At 47.0% G+C, this 17,584-nt stretch overlaps 1 protein-coding gene across 2 annotated transcripts in view; it reads left to right on the plus strand.

The window, feature by feature from the left end:
• ADCY1 (adenylate cyclase 1) overlaps positions 1 to 17,584 on the plus strand; it is a 138,335-nt gene that overhangs the window by 16,769 nt on the left and 103,982 nt on the right. For both annotated transcript variants that reach the window (XM_023226478.1, XM_023226479.1), the window contains one exon: positions 2,523 to 2,672. In XM_023226478.1, the coding sequence (XP_023082246.1) occupies positions 2,559 to 2,672 (114 nt within the window). In that variant the 5' untranslated portion in view covers positions 2,523 to 2,558. The remainder of the gene's footprint in view (positions 1 to 2,522; positions 2,673 to 17,584) is intronic.

Genomic DNA, 17,584 nt, shown 5'->3' on the forward strand with positions numbered 1-17,584 from the left:
GGTTGGTCATCTTGACAACTGACCTGCCAGCTGTGCTGTGTCCCCACCACCCATGGACTCCTTGTCATATGCTTGTAATCTAAGCCTATTGTGCTCCAGGAGGAAACCGGGGAGAAAGGAAGCTAAGATGTGGAAAATCTCCAAGGGAGGTTTTGTTGTTCCTAATTATCATTTTTGCTTTAAGGGCTGGAGTCCACCTGCCTTTCACTTCCTTTAGAAAGTGGGTGGTGGCCTCCCGTGCAGGCCCCTCTGCAGGCCTTGCTGGCTTAGCTTTGGCAGCTCCAGTGCCCCACATGTCCTTTGGCCCCTGGGTCCTCCAGCTCCCGGCTCCGGCCCTGACCCTTTCCAGACATCCATGGTGTTCGGTGATTCTGAGCACTGAACCATGATGACAGCTCTGTCACATGCACCGAGAGGGAAGCTAAATGGCCATGTTCAGGTACCGTGAAGATCTTCAGGGTCATAGTGGAGATTTCAAGGTCACCTTCTTGATACTCAGGGTCTGGGAGATGCCATCCTATTGGATGTCTTGCTGCCTTCTCTGACCCCTCACGGGCGACAACCATCCCATTTCTGGCTTGCAGAGAGTGTGGTCAAGGTGGTGCTGTGCAGCAGGGGCAACTTCCTGCCTGTGCCTTTGCCAATGAGTGGTGTTTAATGTCATCAGCCCCACAGGGTCAGGTAGGGGTGTGTCTGATGTGTGTGGGGAGATGCGCTGGGTGAGGGTCAGGTCCCCTGTGGAGGTGTCAGACAGAGGATGGCTGTCAGCTGGGGCCCTGCAGATTCGTGTTCCTCGTCCTCCCTCCCTGTCACCTCTTTGAGAGTGGCTCTGATGTTGTTTCCAGATTGCATGTGACCATTGGTCCTAGGTTTGTTTTCCAGCCTCCTGATGGACGTGCCTTTGAGGCTATGTCATACACCTCGGGTTTGAAGGTGCTCCAAATCTGTCCTCTCCCCTCCCTGTGGCCCCTGCCCCTGATCAGTGTCAACTCTTCTGCCTGCTCCTCAGTCCCAGCATCCAGTAGGTGGCCAGGAGCTGCCAGGTCTCCCTCCTAAAGCCGTCTGGGGGCTCCCGTCCTGCTGCCTGTAGCTTGGCCCCATCGGGGTGACACCCATCTCTCCCGTCTCATGGTTCCACCTCCTGGACTCTCTTGGCTCCCTGTTAGGCGGCAGCTGCTCCCCACACTACTGGGTGAGTTGGTTTTTGATTTTAGTTCTGTTTCATAGTGTGCAGCAGACATTCACATGTGGGAGTGTTTGTGGTTAATCCATGTGAGACAGTGACAGCCGGAGCCTGCAGGTTTCTGCTCCCTGGGGCACAGGTAGAAATGCCTGGGCTTAATCAGACATAGAAATTCTCCAATTTTGCAAGTGACCAAGGGACACCCGTTTCATACAATACTTACAAACTGCAGCCCCTCTTCAGGGCCTCTGGCAGGACATACCATAGCCCTGCATGGCTCGTCAGAGGGGCCTGTGTCCAGACGCAGTGGTCTGCAAGATGTAGAGACAGACCAGATGAGACCGGTGGCAGGCAGTGGGGAGCGGAAAGTGATTGTGGAGGGGAAACGTGGGTCAGGCTGGCGCCAGGTGCCTGATGCTTGGGTCTGAGCCTGGTCCTGAGCCTGGAGTGTGGGTATACTGCTAGCGCTGGCTTCTTCTCAGGCTGGCCCGTTCCTTGTGTCTCATCTGTTGAAGCTGAAGTGGGGACAGGACTGAGGGAGTGTGCAGAGACCAGGCTCTGGACACTGCGTTTCCCCATCTTGTGCTGGTGCTCACTGTGTTCCCAAATCAACATCTGGGCTGGGGTTTTTTTTTTTTTCTTGGTGAGCTCACCTTTCCTGAATCTTTCCAGAGGAGTTTGTGTAGGTTTTGTGGGAACAGCCACTCTACACATATGTATTCTCCAAGGGTCTTGGTTTTCTGAAGCTGCTATAACAAAGCACCACAGACTGGGCACCTTCAACAGCAGAAACGGATAATCTCGCAGTCTGGAGGCTGGAAGTCCACGATCAGGCTGTGAGCAGGGCTGGGCTCTCCCGAGACCTCACTCCTGGGCTACAGACAGCCGTCTTCTCTCTGTGCCCTCACAGAGTCTTCCCGCTGCCTGTGTCTGTGTCCTCATCTCCCTTCTTATGAGGACATCAGGCAGATTGGATTAGTGCCCACCCTGATGGCCTCATTTTAACTTAATTGCCTCTGTAAAGACCCTGTTTTCAATTAGTCACATCCCGAGGTCCTGGGGGTTAGGACTTTGTGCATTTTGAGGGGCACAATTTGGCCTTGATACTAGGCCTGGTTACTCCTTGTCCCCTGACATGCTGTCTCACGGCCACCTGAACAGGGTGAGGATGAGCTCCTGCCTAGCTGGCTCCCTGTGTCCCTGACCCCATGCCATGGGTTTGGCCCCGGGCCGTGTGGCTTTTGGAGAGCTCTTGCTATGTTCTCCGGGCGGCCTGGGCCCTCTTCATGTGTGTGGGATGTCAGGCTCCACATGATGTTGCCTCCTTCTCTCCCTGCAGCTCGGCGCCAACGCCTTGCTCTTTGTCGGTGTGAACATGTATGGGGTCTTCGTGCGGATTCTGACTGAGCGTTCGCAGAGGAAGGCGTTCCTGCAGGCCCGGAGCTGCATTGAGGATCGACTGAGGCTGGAGGATGAGAACGAGAAGCAGGTCAGTGGCTTGGGCCAGTCAGCCTAGAGGGGTTGGCTGTGGTGCTGGGGAGGTGGAGGAAGCTACCTTCCTGAGCCTCAGTTTACCTTGTGGTGACACGGGCCACAATTCCCAGTGGTACATGTTGGTATTTGAGGCTGTGGAGGAGATGCCCTGAGGTTTTATAGTTAGCAAGTGGACAGGCAGGCTGGGTTTGCTGCCCATGGGATAGTGCTGGGATGGGACTGCTCTGGGAACAGCATTGGGCGCACTGACTTCCAGTTACAGCTGGAATGAGTCAGCTGCCCAGGGAGGACAACACAGGTCCTGGCTGGGCCTCGGGTGAATGTGACCGTGCAGGTTGCCCTGACCCACTGGCCTGAGGCTCCCACCAGCCCTGCCGTTGGCTCAGTGTGGCCAACCCCAGAGCACGCTGGCACTTGTGGAAGGCAGAGGTGCCCTTGTGCTGGGAGTTGTAGAAGTGTCACGGTGGTCATGATACAGCACCCACAGCCCTTGGGGTTGCTCCAGTGTCTGGCATCACCCCATTTTCAGGATGAAACAGCCACGAGGGAAAGAGCAGTGGCTTGGAGGGAGCCATGCCTAGGTTCCCACCGCCCTCTGTGACCCGTCATGTAGGAGGGCGTGTCCATGTGGATGATATGTGGGCAGTGGTACATGTCTGTGTATATGTACATGTGCGTCCCTGTGGAGATGCATGTGTGGATATGTGCACATTTGCCTTTGCCTCTGTACATGTGTGCATGTGTGTCTGTGAATGCCTGTGCTCATGTGTATGTGTGCATGTATGTGCCTGTCTGTACATCTGTGTGGTTACATGTATGTGTGGTTTTGTATTCATGTAGATATGTGTGTCTGTGTGGGCATGCCTATATGTCTGTGTGTGTATGTCTGTGATATGCAGGGATATGTGTATATGTGTTTATGCCCATATGTTGATGTGTTGTCTATGTGTGTGTATAAATTGAGCATCTTTCGAGGTTGAACCCTGAGCATTTGCTCTTAAACTGGAGTCGGTCACACTGGGAGAGATACCTCCTTTGTGCTTTGTGAGAGATGTATAGCCTTATTTTGTTACCTCCATAAAATCCCAGAAATGAATCTTTGGAAGCCCTGTTCTCCCCTTAGCTACATCCTCTGTAGTGGAGAAGGCAAAGGCTCTTTTCATGGGCCCTGCTTGTGTGCATTTCCGAATCATCCTTTTCTTTTCCTCTTATCTCCCTCCCATCTCCTTTTCCATACCTTCCTTTCCTGCTTCTCTGTTGTTCTTTTTTCATTTATTTTCTGATGTTTGCTGCCTCTCCTAAGGATTCTTTTTCCTCCCAGTATTGTCTAGTCTAGCCTTTGCTGCTTGATGTGCAGCATTTCACTGGGTTTTATAGCAGCTCTGTGAGAAAGGGATTTTTTCCTCAGCCCTATGGAGGAGGCAGTCCACACTCAGGGAGGCTAATAGATGTGTCCAAGTTCTAACTGCAGAGCGTACGTTCTTAAGCAGGACATTTTCAAAATGTCACCCAATCCAGTTAACCCAGCCGAATGCTATTTATTGTTCAGATTTTGTCTTTATGTGTATTTTTCCCCATGTGATTGCCATTTTGGTGTAGATGTAATTTTATTTTCTGTCTTTTTGCTTATCATTTTGCACAGACATAGCTACTGGTGTGATAAATGTGATTTAAAACATCTGCTTATTCTTCCCCTTAATGCATGTTCTGCAGTGTTCTCAGTGTCTGACATTTAGATGCCACGTTCTGAAAGAGTTTTTTCTTCACGCACATGAAGTATTCACTGAGTAACATTTTTAGCAGTGCAAATATGTCATTTCTCTCCCAAGTTTCTGAGGTATTTTCCCAAACTTGTGCTCTTTTACATCTTTATAAGCGATGTCTGCTTACATTCTGCTGTCTATAGCAGCCCAGGCCAACGGGGAGCCTGTTAGGAATGCAGATTGCCAGGCCTCGCGCAGCCCTGTAGGTGGGTCCGGGATCTGATGAGCTGCTCTGCAGTCCCTGTCTTTCTCCCCTTCTCCCTCCTTCTGCCTGTTGGTTTCTGCCTTTCTCCCTCCCTGCCTCCCTCTCTCTCTGTGAGGACTTGGCACCTCCTGTTTCCCCTGCCCCATTCTGTTTACTAAGGCTGACAGCAACTCCTTCATGCTTGTTCACCTTCTGTATTTCTTTGTGACTAGTATGCTCCAACCCTCCGTCCCGTTATATTCTGACTTTCCTGGCAGTCAGATGAACTTCTCATTGTATAACAGAAACACTGATGCCTCATCCCCACGTTTCCCTGGGTCTGTTCCTCTAGCTTTGCTTTTCCTTGTGTAAAAATTCAATCTTTTATGTTTTCAAATGGAAGGATCATTTTCCTTCATGACTTCCTCTGTTGCTTCAAAGCTGAGCTGATGTTTTGATACCTGAGCGCTGATTGAGGACATGCCTTCCGTGACTTTACCAAGTGTATCCTCAGACCTCAGCTGTCCTGACTTTTGCTGTATTTTTTCTGTCGATTCTCTTTGAGCCTGCAGAGTTGTATCTCACAATAACTGTCTGCCTAGATGGGCTGGTAATCAGCATTCAGCTTCCTCCTGGCCACCTGCTGCCCGATGTCAGTGCAAGGAGCCTTGTCTCTTTGGGATGGCAGAGGGGAGCACTTGGGGCCCAAGAGGGCCCTGCCCGCTCTTGGGTCTCTCAGGTACACAGGCACTTTGTCCCTCAGCATCTGCCTGGGGACTGTCTGGCCATCCGGAGAGCCTGGAGGTGGCCATGGCAGCCCTGCCCAGGCCTCACATGTGTCAGCATGAAATGCTGACATGAAATGCCAGTCTCCTGAATGACAGGTGAGGGAGCCTTACCATGTGGCTGGTTGTGAGCATCTGCCTTTCATATTTTAATTCCATTCATGACACATTTCCATTCAATACCTGTTCCCAGAGCCTTCCGCAGCCACTTGGACCATCCAGGCAACACAATGAGTGATAGGAGAGGATTGGGGGATGCCCTGAGGTTCTGAGAGGGGAGATGGGGGGATGTGAACTGATTCTACGGGGAGATCCAGGGAGACACACCTGAACCTGGAGAGGATCTGGGTGTGGACACACCCCAGTCTGGGAGGGCTTCTGGGTGGATGTACCCTAGTCCTAAGAGGGGATCTGGGGGTACCCCTTGGTTTCAGGATGGGACCTGTGGGGGACATACCCCAGTCCTGAGAGGGATTCTGGATCAATGTACCCTGGTCCTGGAAGCTGATGTGGGCATCACTGGTAGGAGGCAGTGGAACGCAAGGCACGTCCAGAGGGACCGGAAGATGTGGGCTGAGTGAGGTCGAGTCGAGGGGAGGCGTGTGGGCAGACTCTGAGCCTTATGCTCCCATGCGCAATGCTTTGAGGGAAATCATTTCATGTCCTGTGGCCTCAGCTGGAAGGAGATGGCTCTGACTGGTGGAGAGGGGGTCAGGGCTGGCTTCTGTGTGTCTTTGCTCACAGAGGGGAGCTCCCGAGCCTAGTGGGAACGAGACATCATGAACACGTTTTGAGGGTCAGTGCACAGGCAAGGGCATGGAGGCAGGGGAACAGACACATTGGGGAGTTTGGTGGTGGTTTTCTTTTTGTTTCTTCCTGGGGGATGAATGCATAACTCAGAGGCACTGTGGTCAGCGGCTTTGTGAGCAGGGAGAACATTGTGCTCAGTTCATAAAACAGGAGTTCAGCTCAGGAGGCTCAGAAAACACCTCCCAGGGATGTGCCTGTGGACAGGTCCGCACTGTATGGCCCGCACTGACGCCTGGGTTTACAGGAGAGCACAGCGGGGGACTGCTATTCTGAAATGCAAATTCCTAACATTAAAACCTCTCATCCTGTCCCAGCTGAACCAGTTTTGTTCCGGGATGGGAACTGATGGAACAGATGGAGATGGCCGTAGCAGCAGTGCCCTTGCTCCGAGCCTCCTGGCAGTGCCAGGGGTGGAGGCCGCCGGTTCTCACGCTCTTCTCCACTCTGTTTACACATTGAATGCCTCTGTTCCCCAATGCCAGATCGTTCTTGCCTAGTTTGATAAGTTATGTTTCCACACCAGTAGTAGTGTGTGCTTCATCTTAAGCCCTGGGGAGCACCTCTTAATTTCCTGGTTTATGATGCCAGGGTTGGCTTTTACCAGCCAGGATGCGTCCTTGGGTGCTCTGTGCCTACTTACTGCTAACTTTTGCAGCAACCCATGAAGAAGGTGACAACAGATACAGCCAATAGGAGCTTTCTCCTTTCCCTCTTTTACTGTTTAGTTCCAGTAGCCCTGCGGTTGCCCTGCAGAATCTTTGAGGCTTTAAGGGTCTGGTCTGCTCCTGCTGAGGCAGGTGCCAGTCTCAAGGGGCTAGACTTCTGCCGGCATTCTTAGGAGGGGAAATACTACAGTAGCTCTCACTGTCCTCTCCTCTACCTTCTCAGGGCAGCCCACAGAACAAGAGGCTCTGGAAGAGAAGGGTGGGGTGGGGAATGGTGGCTTGCCTGTTTCGTTGCACTACTTCCTGTCTGTCTGGAAAGTTGTCTGCTGTACTTAGGAAAGGTTTACCTGAATTGTCAGTGTGCCTGAGACTGATTCCTTTCGGGGGATTTGAATGAGCTAAAATTAACCCTTCTCTCAACACAGCAAAACAAAGAAGCAGAACAAAGGGTCACCGTGGGCCCCTGCCCTTCATCTGTCCTTGTCTGCAGGGTCTGGGCAGAATAGAAGAAGGTCAAGGTACCAAGATGTTCTTTCTGAGTTGTCAGATCTCTTTACAATTAATTTCAGCCCTCTGTATCATGGTTAGGAATGTAAGGACTTTATTCTGCTTAATAAATCTGAGAACTGTGGCCCTGAAAATTTAAATAACCCAGGAAAGATAAAGGAGCAAATAACAGAGTCGCCAGTGGCAGAGCCAGGGTGAACCCGGGATCTTCCAAGGAAACCACGTGGCTGTTTCCTCCTTTCATGGCCACAGACTTCCTCAGCTAAAAAATGCTCACGCAGACGTTTTAGGCTTACAAATAACCCAGCTAAAATGCTCCGAAGGGGTGTGAAGGTTCTTTTAACAGGGCTTTTTCTGTTTCTGAACAAAAATGTCAAAAGTTGGTTTTTTGAAATAGAAAAGCCTTAGAGAGACTGATCAAGAAGAAAAAGAGCAGACACAAATAAGGAGCATGAGGGATGAGAAAGGCTGCAGATAAAGCAGGGATTAAAAATAGATAATGGGGAAATGCTGAGAATAATTTTATGCCAGTATATTTGAAGAGAGACAAAATGGCCAAATTTCCAGAAAAAGTGTGAGTTACCAAAGATGATCCCCAAAGAAAAAGAAAGCCTGAAAAATCCTATAATTATTAAAAAGATTGATTCAGTAATTTTCAAGCTCATCAAAAAGTAAACAGTAAGCCCAGATGGTTTTACAGATGAGTTAGACAGAACTTCAAGGAAAACGCAATTCCAATTTGATCAGTCACAGCATGGAAAGCTCGCTCTCTGAGCCCAGGTCAAGCTGGCTGGTGATTATGGAGGACAGAGCTCGGATTCCTGTATCTCACAGAGGCCTGTCACGTGGACGGCGGGGAAAGCCTCTCTCTCAGTCCTGTTTTCATGAGCGGTTTGGCTTCTTGGTGTTGAAGTGGATTGGGTGGGCGTCAGGTGGACGCTTGGTCCCTGCCCTGCTGCTGTTTCATGCACCAGGTTCTAGGAGCGAGGGGCAGGGCATGCTGCCTGGTCGGGGCGACATGACTCCTGTGTGCTGTCAGCCCTCTGCCATTGCCAGGACACCCATGCAAGTGGAACTGAGGTCCAAGGTGTTTGTGGTCAGCATCAGAGGCTCTAGAATGCTCCCGGCTCCCAATTTGTTGGTCATATGCTGGGTAGTGGAGGTGACCTGCTCCAGGGCCTCCTAGAGCAGCCCCTGCCCAGCCTCCTTCCTGCCTTGAATGCCAGCATCTCTTCTGGGGACCATCAAAAGTGGTATCAGGGGGCATCCCCCTCCTGCATGGATGTCACACATCTGGCTCCGTGCTGAGGCATCCTGTTCCCCTGTGGCTGGCACAGCCTGCTGGGTTCTTCAGTCTCCTTAGCTCTCCAGGAGCACCACATTGGGCCCCCCCAGTTACCTCCTTCTGCTTGGTTTTTGTGGCTTGTGTGTCACACTTTGCTCTGTATCAGCTCCGGGAATCCCAGAGTCTCCTCCCTGTCATTCTGTGGCCAGTGCTGCAATATTGTCGAGGAAGATGCCGGAGCTGGTTGTCGCCTTGGACTGTCTGTGGGAGGCTCTCTGGCGTGTCCTGGGGGACTGTGAGGAGGTTTGTGGGGACCTAGTTGTTTGCCACATGTGTCTGGTTTTTTTTGTTTGTTTGTTTGTTTGAGATAGAGTCTCATTCTGTCACCCCGGCTGGAGTACAGTGGCACTAGCTCGACTCACTGCAACCTCCGCCTCCCAGGTTCAAGCGATTCTCCTGCCTCAGCCTCCCGAGTAGCTGGGATTACAGGCATGTGCCACCATGCCCAGCTAGCTAATTTTATATTTTTAGTAGAGATGGGTTTTCACCATGTTGGTCAGGCTGATCTCAAACTCCTGACCTCCTGTGATCTGCCCGCCTCAGCCTCCCAAAGTGCTAGGATTAAAGGTGTGAGCCATCTTGAGTGGCCTTGCCACATCTGTCTTTTTCCTAGTTTGTTTGAAGTCTGCATGGCAGATGGAGGTGGTGGCCAACGTGTGGCTCCTGGACACACTGGTCTTCTTGGTTCTCCCTGATGGAACAGCCCAGGCTCAGAAGCCACATGCCAAGATATAGAGCCCGGGTGTGGCCAAGATATAGAGCCCAGGTGTGGCTGGGAGAGGAAGGGTCCCTGAGCCTACCAGGGCCTACCTACCTCCATGCTGATGAGGACATGGGATCTGCTGTGCTGTGGGCATCTGGTGGTCTGTGAGGGAGAGGGCAGATCTGCTACATGTGCAGCCTGGCCCTCTGATGACTAGGGAACTGGGCCCAGCTATGTCTAGTATAGTGACATGAAGTGACCCATGGAGGGGACCTCTAACAGGGTGAGGGACTCGGCACACACAGCTGCAGGCTGCAGGGAGCTTTGCGGTTTCCCACCGGGCTTTCCTGGAAGAGCCCAGGGAGCAGAGCCGCAAGTGGGGGAGAGCAGCAACGGGAAGGCAGGCTCTGACCCTGCCCGCTGAGGAAGACAGAGCTCAGAGAGCCTGTCTGGAGTAAAGTGGCCCCTTGGGACAGCATGTCAGTTAGAATATGGTTTGGCTGCTAGTAACTGACCTGGAAAATGGTGGCTTAAACAAAATAGAAACTGTCTTTCTCATGGGCAGAAGTCTGGAGGGAGGCAGCCCGGGGCTGGTGTGGTCAGCTCAGGCTGCGTAACAGAGACAGGGTGGCTGCAGCAAGAGAAGTGTATTTCCTCACAGTTCTGGAGGTTGCAGAGTCCAAGATCAAGGTATTGTCAGGGCTGGTTCCATCGGAGGCCCCTCTTCTTGACTTACCAATGGCCATCTTCTCCCTGTGTCCTCACATGGTCTTCCCTCTGTGCACACACCCTTGGTGTCTCTCTGTGTCTCCTAATTTCCTCTTAGGAGGGGAAGAGGAATGCAGCCACATTGGATTAGGGCCCACCCAATTGCCTCATTTTAATTTAATACCTCCCTAAAGGCCCTGTCTTCAAATATAGTTGCCAGATTGGGTGTTAGGGCTTCAACCTATAAATATGGAGGAGAGGGTCTATTTAGTCCATAGCAACCACAAAACAACATGTTATTTTATTTCAAATAAAAGTCAAGTGTATGATTTAAAAATAAGGAGATGCTGCATGTGAGTCCTTGATGAGTATGCCTGGAGTGGTGAGTGCCCAGCTCTGGGCTCCCTGGATGGCCAAGTGCAAATAGAAGTACACATCGCCACCCCTGTGCAGCTGGTGGACAAGCAGGCCTGGGCTGGGGGACGGCCCCTTCCTGCTGGGTTTCCTCCCTTTCCCCTATCCCCACTCTTACTTGAGCTGCATGTGGCAGGAGGCAGGAGAGGGGATCCTGCCAGATTCTCAGCTGGCTCTGATGGACTGTGGCTGGGCAGCTCCCTGACTGGCTCCAGGCCTCGGATCCACCAGCCCTGAGTGTGGCTGGTTGTGGGTGATAAGGGGCAGTGCTGTCTATACCTGACCACACTGTACCCTTAGCCTGCTCCTCTACTCAGGGCCTGCTGTCCACCCTGGAAGGAGACTCCTTTTTGCAGCACTGCCACACCTTTAGAGGCCATTATTGTTTGTTTTTTTCCAACCTCCTTCTGGTTTATCTCGTTGGTGATTTTACCTTGCAGAACAACGGCTGGTAGAGGCACGGTCATGCGTCCTCGTTAATAGGTGTGTAGTGAATGAATGCGATAGAGTGTGATTGGGGAATTGATCCTATAGCTTCCTTGGCCCAGCACTCCCAGCGGTGGCCTCTTTGTGTGTGCATCTCATACACATGCTTTTGTGACCTTGCCAGTCAACTTGGGGGTGAGAAGTATGGGTGAGGACAAGTGGAGACGGCCCTCACCTTCCAGACATGTCCTGCCTGGAGTTGGTGCTAGGAGAAGGGAAGGGCCCTGAACCCCGCCAGCAGTGTGGATGGAGGTCACCATGGCTGAGAACACTCACCAGGCTTGGGGCAGGGTGGAGGGTACCAGGCTTGGGGTAGGGCAGAGGGTACCAGGGCTGTTCTGGCTATAGAGATGCTCTCAGAAGTGACCAGTGCCAGGGCTTCAGGAGGTGGCCTTGACTGAACTGAATAGGGACGTACTATGGGGAAGAGCAAGAATGATCAGGGCTTTGAGGGATGTGTAGGGATTTGCCAGGTAGAGGCAGGGAGATGGGAACTGGAGGAGGCATTCAGGCAGCAAATTGAGGTGGACGTGGTCACAGGTACTACTTTTGGTGAGCGTGAGCTCTGCCTCCCTTCTGCTTGGAGAGGATGGGGATATGGGCTGGAAGTGCAGCTCCACTGGGTGGTAAAGACTACTTGGGGGCTTCAGGGTGTTCATGGCCCCCAACAAGGATCTAGCCTGAGGTCTGTGCCTGTCACAGCTGGAGAGCACAGGGTGAGAGGCATAGGACGTCACCCTCAGCGTCCTCCTCCTCTGCCTACACCCTGTCCAGGAAGCCCTGTGTCCCTGAGTTCAGCTCCCTCTTCCATCATATGGAGCTGGCCCCTCCCAGAGCCCTGGCTGTTCCTCAGATGCCATTATTAAATCAGAATTCCAAAAATAATATGCAGCTATTTAAAGCACACACTCAATTTGTTATCCTAACAAGGTAAATGGAACAATTTTGAGTTCTCATCATGTGAAGAAATTTATCAAGAGAAAGAAGACTTCCATTTAAGTGATGCAGTATGGATTTTTAAACAGGGCTAGCCCATGGACAGCACCTTCTCAAACCTCTACAGTTGTGATTTTTTTTCCATTTTTTAAACATCTTTATTGAGTTTATATACCATAAAGTTCAATTAAATAAACTTTGTTCCATTGAATAAAGTTCAGTTAAATGCTATTTCCTGTATTTTAGAGTTATTATTATATAGAATTATACAAAAATCTTAATCTTATTACACATTAATCTTATTTCATACATATGTCAAATGATCTTATGATAGAAAATTAGTATACAATAATCTAAATGTAGTATATTTTTATTATCCCCCAAAGATACCTCGTATCCATTAGCAGTCACTCTCCGTATATACCCACACCTACCTTCCAGCAAGATGTAGGCACCTGCTAATTTATTTTCTGTCTCTATAGATTTACCTGTTCTGGACCTTTCATACAAATGGAATCGTATAATAGGTGATCTTTTGTGACTGGCGCCTTCCACTTAGCATAATGTTTTTGAGGTGCATCCAGATCTTAGCATGTTTTAGTATTTCATTCTTTTATATGGACAAATAATATTCCACTGTGTGGATGGATCACATTTTGTTTATCTGTTCACAGTTGATACATATTTGGGTTGTTTCCACTCTGACTATAATAAGTAATGCTGCTATAAAAAATCACGTGCAAGTTTTTGTGTGAACACATCTTCATTTCTTTTGGATAAATACCTAGGAGTAGAATTGCTCGGTCTTGTGGTAACTCTATGGTTAGCATTTTAAGGAGCTGCTCGATTGTTTTCTAAAGTGGCTGCACCATTTTCCATCCCTACCAGGAATATGCAAAGCCTCTAGTTTCTCCGTATTCAGAATCTTTTTTTGTTGGTTAAAATTAAACTGTTTTTATTTTCGACTGCTTGTAGATTCACATGTAGTTGTAAGAAATAACACAGAGAGATCCCATGTGCCCTTTACCCAGCTTCCCCAATGGCCACATCTGCAGAACTGTGGAGCAATATCACAACCAGGATATTGACATTGGGACAGCCAAGATATGGAACATCCATCACCCTGAGGATCTGTCTTGTTCTCTTTAAATAGCCACACCCGCTTCCCTCCACAACACCTTCATTCTGAAGACCTGGCAATCACTAACCTGTTAACCCATTTCTATAAATCTGTAATTTCAAAAAGTTCATATAAATGGAATCATACAATATGTAGACATTTGGGATTGGCTTTTTTTCACTCAGCATAATTATTTGGAGATTCATCCATATTGTTGAATATATCAATATTTGTTTCTTTTTTTTACTAAGTGGCATCCTATGGTGTGGCTATCTCACAGTTTGTTTAATTGTTGGCCCATTGAAGAATGTCTTGGTAGTTTCCACCTTTGACCTATTAGGAATAAAGCTGCTATGAACATTCATGCACAGGTTTTTGAGTGAACATAGGTACTAATTTTTCTGGCACGAATACCTAAAATTACAGTTGCTGGGTCATATGGAAGTTGCCTATTTAGTTTACTGAGAAATAGTGAAACTTTCCCAGAATGGTTGTACCATTTATGTACCCAGCAACATATCCATGTCTTTTGCCTACTTTCTAATTGGATTTTTTAAATTGCTGGGCCTTGAGAGTTCTTTATATGTTCTAGATAACAGTACTTTTTTGGATATGTGGTTTGTGAATATTTTCTCAAAGCTTGTAGTTTATCATTTCATTCTTTTAGCAGAGTCTTTTTGAGAGCAAATATTTTTAATTTTGATGAGGTTTAAATCACCAATTTTTTCTTTTGTACTTCTGGTGTCAAGTCTAAAGACTTTTTGCCTAGCCTTAGTTCTTATGTGTTTTTCTAAAAGTTTTATCTTTTACGTTTAAATCTATAACATATTTTAATTTAATTTTTGCATAAGGTATGAGGTTTAGGTGAAGAGTCATTTTTTTTGTTTATGAATGTCAAGTTGCTGTAGCATTTGTTGAAAAGACTACCCTTCCTCCATTGAATTACTTTTGAACCTTTGTCAAAAATTTGTTGTGCATATTTGTGTGGTCTATTTGTAGATTCTAGATTATGTTTTATTGTCTTATGTGTTTATCTGTCAACCAACATCACACTGTCTGGATTATTTTTGTTTTATAACAAGCCTTGAAATCAGGTAAGCTGATTTCTTCTACCTTATTGTTCATTTTCAAAATTATGTTAGGTCGTCTTATTCCTTTTCCTTTACATTTAAGTGTTAGAATAATTTTGCCTATAGGTACTAAAGAATTTGCTGGGATTTTGATAGGATTTATATTAAAACTGTATATCAATTTGGAGAGGGTTAACATCTTTACTAAGTTGAGTCTTCCAATCCATGAACATGGTATGTCTCTCCATTTATTTAGATCTTCTCTGATCTCTTTAATCAGTCTTTTACAGTTTTTAACATACAAGTCCTATATATGTTTTGTTGGATTTATACCTAAGTATTGCATTTTTAAGCAGCAGTAAATGGTATTGTATCTTAAATATCAGTGTCCATGTGTTTATTGCTAGTATATAGAAATGTAATTGACTTTTGTATATTGATCTTGTATCCTGTGACCTTCTGAACTTAATTATTTATTCTAGGAGTCTTTTTGGTACAATTTTCTTTGTTTCTGCTTTTGTAACATCCATTGTATTTCCCATGTAGACCATCATATTACTTTTATTTCTTCCTTTCCAATCTGTATGCCTTTTCTTTCCTTTTCTGAACTTACTGCACTAATAAGACTTTCCCATGAGATGTTGAATATGAGTAATGGGAGCCAACATCCTTGCCTTGTTCCCAGTGAAAGCATTCAATGTTTGACTATTAAGTATAATGTTAGGTGTAGGCTTTTTCTGAATATTCCTTATCAAGAAGACGAAGTTTTTTTCTATTTTCATTTTTCTGAAAGTTTTCATCATAAATAGATGTTGAATTTTGTCAAATTCTTTTTCGATATCAATTGCTATGTGTTTTTTTTTTTTATTGTTGATATGGTATGTAGCACTGATTGATGTTTCAATTTTGAATTAGCATTACATCCCTGGATTAAACCCCATGTGTTTGGGGTATATACTTCTTGTTGCATATCACTGAATTGCTATCTTGTAAAAGATTTTTATATCTATATTTCTAAAGTGCATTTATAGTTCTTTATTTAGTCATTCTTATGATGGTTGCTTTACAGTCTTGATTAGTTATTTTGGCATCTGTCTTGGTATTGATGTGTGTTGACTGTCTTTGTTCACTTGATGAGCTTGTTCTAGTTCTTGGTAAGATGAGTGATGGTTTGCTGGAACCTAAGCATTTGGAATATTATGTATGAAGCTCTGTATGTTATTTGGACGTTTTGTTTTTGATGATTTTCTGTGACATGACTCTGGCTGGGAAAGGGAGGCTGCTGTCTCTTTACTGCCAGATGGGGTTAGAAGTTTAGGCTCCACACTGGGCCTCTGTTGACACCATGTGGGGAGGGCTCCTTCTCACTGCTGAGCAGGAGTGAGGGTTCTAGTCCCTCATGGTCCCCACTAATAGCACCTGGCTCGCGGGAGGAGACTGAGATCCCCTTGGTTCCCACTGACTCAGAGTTGGGGGATGCTTGTTACCAGCAGGTGGAGAAGAAAGACTTGGCTTACTCTGGGAGTGGGTGGGGCTGGGGCACAGAGTTTTCAGTGTCTCTGGCCTGGAGTAGGTAGGTTTATGTCTGAAAGTTTCTTCTTGTGAGTTGCCCAGTCCTGGGCCTTTGGCTGAATAGAGGTGCTTTTGTTGTGTTTTCCTTTGGTCTGTGCCCATTGGTGTTGATGACTTGACCACTTCTCCAGCACTCAGTCTGGCATATATGAGGCTAAAGAAACCTCAGGAACTCACCTTTATGTCATTTCTTGGTCTCAGGATTTCTGCCTTCTTCCCTCTGACTTTTAGTCTTGTTTGTTTGATGTGTAACATCCAGGACTTTCAGTTGTGTTCAGCAGGAGGAATAGGGAAAAATACTTCTCCAGGTTCCCAGAAGTAGAGTCTTCACAATTGTCACTGAAATATCTATTTTTTGTTAAGAGTACATTTAAGTCACATTTTGATAATCAAGATAAATGCGTTAAGATTTTTATATAACCTTCATAGGACACTGGGGTATTTTGTATGACCCATAGTCATATTAGCTTTTATACTTTTGATTTCTGGGTTTTTAAATTATTTTGTTGGCTAGAGCTTATTGATATGATCTGTTCTTGGCACTAATGTTTACTGCTGCTTGGGCCTTGAGGGTTTTGAGATTGGATGTGCATTTCAGGTGGAATCTTTATAATGTGAATGAGCTATTTCGTCTCTCTCTTTTTTTTTTAATCAGAAATGAATGCTGAGTCTTATCAGATGGCTGCTTGCTTCCTGTGGGAAAGGGTTTGTACCTTAGTCTGTGGTTATTAACTTATATTGGCTTAGGTGCTGCTGCAAATCCAGTGGACGGAGCTAATGCTGAGCCCTTGGTTGGAAATGCAGTTGTCCTTAGGAATGTCATGTGACAGTGGCTTACAGAAGTGACACAGCTCTTTTTGTCTTACATATACATTCCAGGGTAGGCACTTTATGGTGGTGTGACAGGTGTGATCCATGAAACCCTCAGCAGTCTCCATCCAGCTCACCACCTGTGTCCCTAGTGTGTTGCCTTCATCTTCCTAAACCAAGATGGTAGGTGGAGATCTGGCTGTTATGACTGTGTTCCCAACAACAGCAGGAGAAGAAGGGAAGAGGGATAAGCTGTTTTGTTTTTTAAATTTTACCCTTCATGTTAGATTGAGGGTACATGTACAGGTTTGTTATGTGAATGTACTGTGTGATACTCAGGTTTGAGGTACGATTGATCCCATAACCCAGATACTAGTACCCAATAGCTAGTTTTCAACCTTTGCCTCCCTCCTTCCCTGTCTCCCCCTTTTTGGAGTCCCCAGTGTCTGTTCTTCCCATATTTATGTCTATATGTATCCAATGTTTAGCTTCCACTTATAAGTGAGAACATGTGATATTTGGTTTTCTGTCTCTGTGTTACTTCAGTGGCCTCCAGCTGCATCCATGTTACTGTAAAGGACATCATTTCATTCTTTTTTTATGGCTGCATAGTATTCCATGGTGTATATGTACCACATTTTCTTTATCCAGCTCACCATTGATGGGTACCTGTGTTGAGTTCATGTCTTTTATTATAAATAGTGCCGTGATATACATACACATGTATGTGCCTTTTTGGTAGAATGATTTATTTTCTTTTGGATATATACCCAGTAATGGGATTGCTGGATTTGATGGCAGTTCTGTTTTAAGTTCTTTGTGAAATCTCCAAATTACTTTCCACAGTGGCTGAACTAATTTACATTCCCACCAGCAGTATATTCCCACCAAATGTTCCCTTTTCTCCGTGGCCTTACCACCATCTGTTGTTTTTTGATTTTTTGGTAATAGCCACTCTGACTGTTGTGAGATGGTATCTCATGGTGGTTTTGATTTGCATTTCTGTAATGATTAGTGATGATGAGCATT

This window comes from Piliocolobus tephrosceles, chromosome 8, assembly GCF_002776525.5.
Source record: "Piliocolobus tephrosceles isolate RC106 chromosome 8, ASM277652v3, whole genome shotgun sequence".
Lineage (NCBI taxonomy): Eukaryota > Metazoa > Chordata > Mammalia > Primates > Cercopithecidae > Piliocolobus > Piliocolobus tephrosceles.